At 50.4% G+C, this 10892-nt stretch overlaps 1 protein-coding gene across 1 annotated transcript; it reads right to left on the reverse strand.

Annotated features, from left to right (window-relative positions):
- Positions 1–9002: 9002 nt before the first annotated feature.
- Positions 9003–9857, reverse strand: GJB1 (gap junction protein beta 1). The gene has a single exon (XM_060087543.1). It carries the CDS (start codon positions 9855–9857, stop codon positions 9003–9005), a length of 855 nt encoding a protein of 284 aa, XP_059943526.1.
- Between the last annotated feature and the right edge of the window lie 1035 nt (positions 9858–10892).

Genomic DNA, 10892 nt, shown 5'->3' on the forward strand with positions numbered 1-10892 from the left:
TCAGGGGAGTAGGGGTAGGAGGAGGTTGGTAACAAGTTGAGATTTTTTTTTTTTTTTTTTTTTTTTTTTTTTTTTTTTTTTTACTACGCGGGCCTCTCACTGTTGTGGCCTCTCCCATTGCGGGGCGCAGGCTCCCGACGCGCAGGCTCAGCGGCCATGGCTCACGGGCCCAGCCGCTCCGCGGCATGTGGGATCTTCCCAGACCGGGGCACGAACCCGTGTCCCCTGCATCGGCAGGCGGACTCTCAACCACTGCACCACCAGGGAAGCCCCAAGTCGAGGTTTTGATCACGTTGGGTTTGAGACTCCATTGAAACATCCATGTGGTGGGCTGTGCAACATGGCATAACAGAAAGAACACCCAAACTTGAGTTTTTAATCATAGCTCTGCCACTAAAACTTGAGCAAACCTACATTTCTGTGTCTCCCCTAAAAAATACATTCATATTCTGCCCTGACTTTCTCACAGAATTGTTGCAAGGGTCAGGTGAGAAAATGGATATGAAAGCAATATTGATGCTAGATATTACCATATAAACTAGGCAGTTGGAAATGTGGGTCTGAGGCTTAAAAGAGAGATGAGTTGTCTGTTTTTTTCCAGCTTTATTGAGATGTTGTTGGCATATAACATTGTATGAGTTTGAGGTGTACAGTGTGTTGATTTGATGCACTTATATATTGCAAAATGATTACCACCATAGTGTTAGCCAACACCTCCATCCTGTCATGTAGTTACCGTTTCTTTTTTGTGGTAAGAACTTTTAAGGTCTCTCATAGCAACTTTCAAGTATATGATACAGTGTTGTTAACTATAGTCACCATGCTGCACCTTAGATCCCCAGAACTTATTCATATTAGAACTGGAAGTGTATACCCTTTGACCAACACCTCCCCCCCCCCCGACCCCCTGGCCCCTGCAAACCACCGTTTTACTCTCTGTTTCTATGAGTTTGGCTTTTTGGATTCCACATATAAGTGATATCACACAGTATCTGTCTTTCTCTATCTCGACTTGTTTCACTCAGCATAATGCATGAGGTGTCAACTTAGAAGTCATCTACAAAGGGCTCCTAGCTGAAGCTCTGGGAGTGGACAGGATCATTCAGGGGAAAATAAGAAGAGAAAAGGACAAAAAAAATGGTACCTTGGAGAATATCTCCAGTTAACCGGCGAAAGGAACTGAGATGGAGAGACCAGAGAAGTAGGAAGAGCCCCAGATTTCCCAGGTGCCAAGGGTAAAACCACCTGATGAAAAGCTATCCTCATACCCCAGGCCAGGATGAAGTCTGTTAATTTGCTTTCACCTTCTTCCATCCTCAGCAGGGCCCAAAGCCATCTGACTCTCCTACCTCCTTCCCCTACTGGAACGGAGAAGGGTTTGATGTCATTTGTGCATCTAGATTTCCGCTCTGCGCCCACCCTTGTGCTAATCACTAGGGATATGAAGATGAGTAAGAACTTGGAGTCTGTTCTTGAGAACTCCCCAGCCTGATAGGACCAAGGCTGGGACTAAGGTGAGGCAATTAAGGTACTTAGGGTGCAAAGTTTAAGGAGGCACTCACTGCTGGGGTCAGGCAAGTATAGGGTTGGCATTTGAGCAACCCCGAGAGCGAATGCCTCCTTAAATCTTGCACCCCAGGTGCCTTGATTGCCTCACCCTAGTCTGACCCTGGGGAAGACTCACATGTCAATAAAATGGTCAAGGTAGAAGGTAATTGTTATTCATTCCGTCCCAGGGAATCAAGAAAGACCACAGCGGTGCTATGGGAGCTGGGTTCTCATGAAGAGTGGATAGTTTATCAGGCAGCATAGAGGTGCAGTGTGCACAAAGGCATGGAGGTAAAAAAGATCTCGGAGTGTCTTCAGGGAAGAATGGTTGGGCTGCAGAGGACGTGGAGAGGGCACAGTAAAAGGGGTGAGGAATGGTGGGAGCTGTTGCTGGGAAAGAAGGGATCGGGTTGTGAAAGGCATCCAATGCCACGCCCTGCTAGGGTGACCAACCATCTCAGTTTGCCCAGGACCTTCCCAGTTTTAGCCATGAAAGCCCAGCAACCCGGGAACCCCCCACCCTGTCCTGGCAAACTGAAACAGTCATACCTTATCCTCAAAACAGTGGAAAGCCATTAAAGGATTTTCACAAAGAACTGGCAGGATAGGCTTCATGTTTTAAGGTGACTCTAACATGTCTGGGTGGGTGGAGGAGAACTGGGTGCTGAAGAAACCTGGGAGGCCAGTTACAGGGAGCCAGTTGCACAGAAATGGGTACGTGCTTTGCCTATGGCCTCTGGCAGACATGAGTTCCAGATCCCCGGCTCAGCCCTTTCTTTCCTAGATGTTTGGTCTGACCAAGTTACTACGTGGCCTGTTTCCTCATCTGTAAATTGGGGCAATAATGGTGCTCACCTCCATGAATAGTGAGGATTAAGGGAGATACGGTTTAGCACAGTGCCCAGCACACAGCAAGCACTTAATAAACATTAGCTTTTTTAAAAATTTAATTAATTTATTGATTGATTGATTTTGGCTGCGTTGGGTCTTCGTTGCTGCCCACGGGCTGTCTCTAGTTGCGGCGAGTGGGGGCTACTCTTCATTGTGGAGCGCGGGCTTCTCATTGTGGTGGCTTCTCTTGTTGCGGAGCACAGACTCTAGGCACATGGGCTTCAGTAGTTGTGGCACGCGGGCTCAGTAGTTGTGGCTCCCGGGCTCTAGAGCGCAGGCTCAGTAGTTGTGGTGCATGGGCTTAGTTGCTCCGTGGCATGTGGGATCTTCCCGGACCAGGGCTCGAACCCGCGTCCCCTGCATTGGCAGGCGGATTCTTAACCACTGCGCCACTAGGGAAGCCCCCTAAACATTAGTTTTTATTGTCCACATTATCAGTTAGGAGATAATTTCAAGGCCTGAAGGAAGGCAGCAGCACGATGGGACTGCTGAGGAGGAAAGGGACTTGAGAAAGATTTGGGAAGCTGACTTACCAGACTTTCTTCGTTGGTGAATTGATTATATTTTAGCATGGATGATTTTTTTGTTGGCGTTAATGCCCCAAAGTATCTGCTTTTCAAGACTTTTATCTCTAATTGTGGAATGAAAGGCTTTGTCACCTTGAAGGGAAGGCGGAGGGGAAAGAGAAAGGGGCAAGGGAACTGCTGGAAAACCAAGCATGTGTTTGAGATCCCTAAGGTTAAGGGAAAGAAATGGTGGAATTTTCAAAAGCTTATCTTGATTTAGGGGGTTGAAAGGTAGGGGTTCTGAATAACTCTCTCGCCCCATCTTGGCTGCACTCCCCACATTGCCTTGCTTCCCAGGGGTGGACAGTTTCTGCATCCTGCTCCAGGCAGAGATCTCAGAAGGCGCCCTCTCCCTCCAGACTGCCCTTCCCCGTCTGAACACAGGACAGCCCCTTCCTCAGCTTTCACCGTTTCTCTCTCTTAACCTTAGGGCCCCCACAAAGCACATCTTGTTTTCCAGTAGTTTAATATTTTCATATCGTACTGAGCTTCCCCCACCTCACCCCTCCATCATGAAACCCTTACTGAGGCAGCCTAGAGTGGTTACTTTGGTGTAGAGGAGATAGCACAGATTTTGGATTAGAATAGGCCTAAGTGTTCATTCTAGCGCTGCAGTTTTCAGCTGGACATATTACTTAACCTCTCTGACCCTCCATTTCCTCATCTACAATGAGGTATAGTAATAGCTACGTTGCCATTACTGAGATGATATATGTAAGTGCTTAATTTGGCACCAAATCTGGTCCATACTGGGTGCTCCATAAGCAGCCTCCTTTCCTTTCATCCGCCTAAGTTGTTTGTAAGTCTGGGAATAAAGTTTCAGACTTTATTATAATTGAGACACATGCTTTTCATTAAAACTACATTAAGAATTAAGACCACCACCCCCCGACAGCCATCCTTCCATTTCTATCTGAATGTGGCCATATGTACCACTACGTGTGTGCAAACATGCAGACGTGCCTACTTCAGCACACACATGGCAATTGACAACTAGACAGTCAAGAAAGCACCGTTAGGTGAGACAAAGAGTTTAGTTCAGTGTTTCAAAGAGCTGGTGAATCGTTGGAGGGTGGCAAAGATGGTGAGAGGAAATAATAGAAATACACACCTGTATAGAGCTTACTATCAACTAGGCACTATTCTAAGTGCTTTTTATGTAATGAATGCATTTGATCCTCACTACAGCCCTTTGACATATGTACTATTATTATCTCTATTTTACAGAAGAGGAAACTGAGGCATAGAGTGGCCAAGCGACTTGGCGAAGGTCACTATGCCGTACCGACTTTTCACAGGGGCTTCAGCTGACATGGAAGTCATCCGGTCACCGTCCTGGGTAAATTACCCTTTCTCTATGAAGTCCATTGAAGTCCACTGTCAAGTCGCTCTGCCATTTCTTCCACAGTTCACCGTCAACCTTAATGCATCGATCTTGGATCTCCTCAAGATCTCCACAGTCTGCCTACCATGATGAGTACAGAATTGCCTACAAGTCTAGTAGGGGCCTAACTTTTAAAAAAGAAGGGTCCTGCCTGCGACAGCTGAGAGTTCAGTTTCCTGTGTAAGTTTCTCCACACAGCATATGAGACCCTTCATGACCTGGCCCCAACCTACTTTGCCAGTCTCACCTCCTATGACGCCCCCCACCCCACATCCCCGGCATTCTTTGCTCTAGAACACACTCTACTCCTTCAAGACTCTGAGCCTTTGCATATGCCTCTATCCTCTTCCCTGCTGCCCTTAATTCAACAGACTAAGCACCTATTGTGTGCTAAGGCTGTTAAAGTAATTACCACACAGCTTGACAAGCACTCTAATCAACCACACTACTACAACGTCCTGTGGGGATTCAGAATGGGGGGAGGACTCCTTCTCCCTGAGGGACGTGGGGGGAGGGGGCGAGGAAAAGAGAGTTGAGGGCTTCACATAGGAAATGACTTTTGAGCTGAGCCTTGAATGATTAGGAGTCTGCCAGTCAAGGAAGGGGAAGGAAACCCGGTGAGTTATCTTTGGCTCCTCCATCTCCCCACACTCAGACATCAAGTCCTGGTGTCGATTGATTCTACATCCGAAGTGTCTCTTACGTTGGTCTCCTCTTATTCCTCCTGCCACTGTATGAGTCTCACAGGCCCTACTTGGGCTATTGCCCCAGTTCCATAGCTGGTCATTCTGCCTCTTATTTTTCCAACCCCCAATCCACTGTCTGTAGCTGCCAGAGTGATCTCCCCAACCGCAAATCTGAAGGTGGCACTCCCCTACTCAAAACCCTTAATGGTTTCCACCAGCCATAGGACAGTCTTAACCCCTTATAGTGACGTACAAGGCCCATCATACGATGGTCATAGTTTATCTGTCCTACCTCCCCTCTAGCCATTCCCCTCCTCAAATCCCACGCAGCAGATTATTTGTCTAAGTCTGAAGACAATACCATACACTTTCAGACATCTGTGTGGTTTCTGCCTGCTTTATTCCCCCTCCCTAGAGTGCCCCAGTCCTTTCCCCACCTGCCAGGTTCAGACTGGCCTAGTCCAGGGATCAAAGAGAGCCCAGCTTGGTGGGCTTTTATAGCCCCTTCTCTCCCACGGGTCAGGTCTGGCATTTAAGTACTGTGGAATCAGTAAATGGAGCAAGCAGTCCCTTCTAGCCACCACTGTGTGCACCCAGGCTGTCTGATTGGGCATCTGAATCAGTTCATGGTTGCCATGCCAATTCTCTATGGAGACTGCAGCCTGCTTTGAAATCCCAACTCAGTTGGCTGGGGCCTTGACTACTCTCCTAGTTCGGCCAGTCCCTTCATCCAGGAGCTGACTCTGTTCCTTTGTCCCCAGCTCCTGGTATCTCTGCACACAGATGCCTTTAAAAGACCATAAATGTCCCTAGAAGCACCAGTGCCATGAGAAAGAGTGCAAGAAGTTCCTATTATCAGGCCTTTTCTACCTCCAGATCAGACCTCTTGAATATTGACCCTTAAATGGATCATGCTCAAGAGAAGTTTGCGACATCTCCTGAACTTTGCTGTTTGGACTGCTGTCCGTTCCCTCGGGGAGCCAACCCTACTGTTGCCAAGTTCCTTCCACTATCTCCAGCCTAGCTGAACCGGCCTCACTCCTTTCTGGCTCTTTGTGAGTTCTAGCATGCCCTAAGGCTGTGGCGTCAGTGCTTGTGATACTATCATTCCTTACTTTACAGTGTGTAACCGGCTTTTGAACACATCTTGTTTGATTCTCACAAAAGCTCTGTGAAAGAGGTAGAGAGGTTATCATCAATCCTATACTGCAGATGAGGAAGCTGAGACTCAGAAAGGGTAAGTATGATGTGTCCAAGGGGCTAGAGCTAATAAATGGAGAGCCAGGTTTCTGAATTCCATCGCCGTCTTCACTACCCCGCTCACTCTTCCAAGTGTCTACTCTGTGGCAAGTACTAAGCCCCGCTTGCCTCCTGTTTCTCCCTTACACGACTGTGACAGAGCCTCAAATACAAACGTCAGTCCTGGGGTTAGCCTGCCACACCCTCCTTGCTATCTTGTGTACACCAGCTCCCCTCAAGCTTCCTTTGGCCTGCTCCCACCTGCTTCACAGCCAACAAGAGTGAGAGTCCTCCTTTTGGCTGGAACACCCAGCCCGGTAGCTTTATTGTCCCACCACTGCCCCCTGGAGAGGAAAGCCTGGATCTGGAGATGGAACCTCTTTCCAAGGGGGATTCGTAGAATCTTCTGAAGAGAAACTAGATGTCTGAGGTGAGGGATTTAACATTTCTCAATGTGAGAAGGGCATGAAGTTCCTTTGTTGAACCAGGATGGATTTTTAAAAAGAAAAGCTTTCTCTCGATGGCCTTTTGGACAGAGAGGAGATGCTGTTGTTTGTGTTGTGGGTGGGTGGATTTCAATAAGAAAAGAAATCTCCCTACCATGAGGGGGTGGGGACCTCTCCTCTGACAGAGTATGCTGTCTGTTTCTAAGGAGGAAGGAAATTTCTTGCAGGAAAGGAATGTCTCTCTTTTAAGAGAGGGGGAAGCTCTCTCTCAGGATTGCTGAGTGTGTGGGAAAGGAATACTTACTCTCTCCTTTCTTTTCTAAAGGAGAAACCTCCTTGAATGAGGAGCCCTCCCAGGCTTTCTGTCTGAAGGGAAAAGACTGTTTCTGGAGAACAATTCTGATAAGATTATGCCTGATTTTCTCTTCCTTTCTGATATATTTCCCACAGGGAGTCAGCATTCTCTGAGAGGGAGTGGCAAATAATTTTTTCTATTAAGAGGTAGGGAGGCTGAGGGGAGAAACTTACTGTGGGGAAAACTTTTACTCCGAGGGGCCATTGGTGAGGGCAGTGACTCTGTGATGGGGAACCCTCATGAAACTGGGGGAGTCCTTTGGGAATCCGAGGAGCCCAGAGTGTTAACGGGAGCTTAGAGATGTGCTAGGCCAGCCCTTGTCTGCTCACAAGGAAGCTGAAGCTTGGGGAAGGGAATGCCTTGCTACTAAGTGACAGAACCAGGAGTTGAACCCAGCTTTATCACGTGCCAGCCTGGAGCTCTTCCTACCACAGCTGACCGAGGGAGAGGGGGCTACCTGCTTCTTGGGCGAGTGATGCTGGCAAGGAAACTGCTGCTGCTGCTGTGAAATGTTTGACCTGTGTTAGAGGCATCTCTGGGGTGGGAGGCATTGATTCCTGAGGGAAAGAAACTGGGGAGGAGGGTAGAATCTGGGGCTATGTCAGAGGAAAGGGGTCAAAGTCACTGTGCAATCCAATGGGTGGCTTGGGGACATCAGTCAGCCGTGAACGCTGAGTTTCGAGGAAGAGCAGGGCATATTTCTCCCAGGAGTGCAGGGGACATGTGGGTGGAGCCATGGGGATGCCGGCTACCCTCTCCGACTTGCAAACTTTCTCTATCATTTCCTGTCTTTCCAGGAGGAGTTGTCATTTTAATCTTTTTAAAATCAGAGGAAGGGGCCCAAGGAAACTTTTTGAGGGAACGTAGATGTTTTATAATAGATCGTGGTCATGTTTACGAAACTGCCCACAATTACCCAAACTCAATAAACTGTACACTTAAAATGGATGAAAAAAATCACATCAGAGGAAGGGGTAAGTGAATTAGAGCCCAATAAAGCTGTTATTAAAAAATGGGAGGGGCGATCCCCAAACCAAAAAACAGGAGAGAATGGCCCCAGGCCGGGTTTTGCCCGGCCTGGGGGGTGGCGATCCCTCCTTGGCAGTTTCAGCTACTCAAGTCACTATCTCTTTTGCCCATTCCTTTCTTGATCAGCAAAAAGCCAAGGCCAGCTCATCCAGGGGGAGGTCAGATGTTGCAGGAGAAAGAAGTTCACAAACACACAAGCCACCTCTTCGTTTACTGTAAAATCCTGTTTAATGTGTAACATTTCAGGCAGAGAGAGGCCTTAGGGACTAGAGGCAAAGGCAGCCCTGACCAACCCCCACTCCAGCTTATCTGCCTGTTTCTCCCTCCCTACCTCCTCCACCCCAGACATGTCCTCCTTTTCCTTGGGCCGGCAAGCACTGTTCCTCCTTTTCTTGCGTTTGCTACCCTCCCTTCTCCACCCACACGTCCACAGCACCCTCCCTCCACTCCACTTGCCCACATCCCTCCCTACTGATGTGACTCCAGAAATAGGGTATCTGACAGAACGGGGTTAAGATTAGTTTCATAATTGGAGATGTTGTCAGAGCATCCTACCTCTGGTCCCCAGTGGTCCCAGGGAGAGGGAGAGGGAAGTGGAAGGGGTGCAGGCAACGAGCGCGGCCCACACGCCCAGTAGCCTTGAGTGCTGGCGTGGGTGGCCTCCAGTTCCCCACCCCTTCAGCCCCTGAGGCAGAAGGCCCTGGGAGGAAGGGAAGTTGGGAGAGAAGGAAGGTTTTGATGGAGCAATCCCTAGCAGTCTGAGGCCTGTGCACCGAGCCCTGTGCACCGGCAGGGGAGAAGGAGGGGCAGGCCGGTGCAGGGTGGGGGACGGGATGGGAGGTTGCCTGGTCTGTGGCATCAGCAGGCTGAGCAGCGGTCGCTCTTCTCGGCCAGCCCGGCCCCGGTGCCGGGGCTGCGGCGCAGTATGTCTTTCAGGGAGCCGTCTTGCTCGCTGAGCAGCTTGTTGATCTCGTTCTGCTTGTACTCAGGTGAGAGGCGGTGGCCGAAGCCCCCGGAGCCCTTGCGGGAGGGCGGATTGGAGCGGCGCTGGGCTCGGCGGGCGCAGGCCCGGAAGATGAGGTACACCACCTCGGCCACGTTGAGGATGATACAGATGCCGGAGGCGGCCAACATGAAGACGGTGAAGACGGTTTTCTCCGTGGGGCGGGACACGAAGCAGTCCACTGTGTTGGGGCAGGGGTAGGCCTCACATTTGACCAGCCGCACCATGGCGTAGCCAGGGTAGAGCAGATAAAAGACGTACATGAAGGCGGCTTCGAACAGCAGCCGGAAGACCACGCTGATGACATAGGTCCACCACAGTGTCCCTGAGATGTGGACCTTGTGCCTCTTCACCTCCTCCAGGTGTAGGGGGTCCCCGTGGCCCTCAAGTCGCAGCATTTTCTTTTCTATGTGCTGCTGGTGAGCCACGTGCATGGCCACGAGGAGAGCTGGGGTGGAAACCAAGATGAGCTGCAGAGACCACAGACGCACATGGGAAATGGGGAAAAAGTGGTCGTAGCAGACGCTGTTGCAGCCAGGCTGGAGGGTGTTGCAGATGAAGGAAGACTTCTCGTCACCCCACACGCTCTCGGCAGCCACCACCAGCACCATGATTCTGAAGATAAAGATGACCGAGAGCCACACTCGGCCAATGGCAGTAGAATGCCGGTTCACACCACTGAGCAAGGTGTACAAACCCGTCCAATTCATCCTGCCTCATTCACACCTGCAAAACATGAGCCACAGAGCAAGCTGTCAGGAACCTGGGGCCGAAAGCCAGGCACCATAACACTGCCTGACACCCCCTTACCCCTTCCAAGAGCCAGTGACAAGAAAGGAAGAAGGAGAGTCATAGCTTTCCTCACCACCCCCTCTCCCGTGCTAGCCTCTCCTTCTCTTTCTCTTCCTCCTACTTCTCCTCCTCCTCCCTCATTCACTTGATGACTTGACCTCCCTGAGCCCCATCTCCCTTCTTCGCCTTTATCCAACATTCTTTCCTCTCCTGCCCTTTGTTGCCAGGCCCATCTTGTTCTGCCGGCCCATCCTCTTTAGCTCCCCCTCCCCCAGCTCCTTAAGTCTGGACCTGGGGCAAACCCAACAAAGCCTCATTACCTTGGGGAGCGCCTATCCCTGAGGCCACCCAGACAGGTCCCCTATGGTCTCATGTCTGTGCAGGGGGAGTGGTCCCTGGGTCCGCGCCTGCGTCCCAATTCATCACCGCCCGGTGCTGGGGAGTCATATGCTGCTTTATACCCAGTGTCTGCACAATGGGACCTTTGTGGGGCTCTGAACAACGCCCTTTAGAATTCAGATCAAACGCCCTGACTTCCGCCCACCCTACACACAGAGCACTTGTGTCCCAGCGCCGGACACCCAGCCTGCACCCACCTGTTCTGTGCCCGCCCGGTCCATCGCCGCACCCGCCCCATAGCCCCACCAGAAGAATGGCCACAGCGGGGCGGGCAGGGGGAAGATGGAACAAAGACAGGTGCATGTAAGAGGGGACCCGGGGGAACAGGAGGCTCTGGGCTGAGGCCCTCTCCGGTGACCCTACTAGAAACTTAGATTCAGCAGGAGTTTTCCTAGGCTTAGATCCCCTCCAGGGAATGGGTGAGCTTGAGGTTAGGAAAGGGAGCTCACATTTATCAAGCTAGGAACTGTGCTAAGCGTTTTCCCGTACATTCTTTCTTTTGACCCATTTAGCAAGCGTCTAAGGACTGTTACCCCAGTCTTTCCAGCTGGGTG

The sequence above is a fragment of the Mesoplodon densirostris genome, chromosome X (genome assembly GCF_025265405.1).
Source record: "Mesoplodon densirostris isolate mMesDen1 chromosome X, mMesDen1 primary haplotype, whole genome shotgun sequence".
NCBI lineage: Eukaryota > Metazoa > Chordata > Mammalia > Artiodactyla > Ziphiidae > Mesoplodon > Mesoplodon densirostris.

Excerpts from the sequence above, each read along its gene's own strand:
- GJB1 (XM_060087543.1), bottom strand. The coding sequence starts at position 9,857 with ATGAATTGGACGGGTTTGTACACCTTGCTCAGTGGTGTGAACCGGCAT.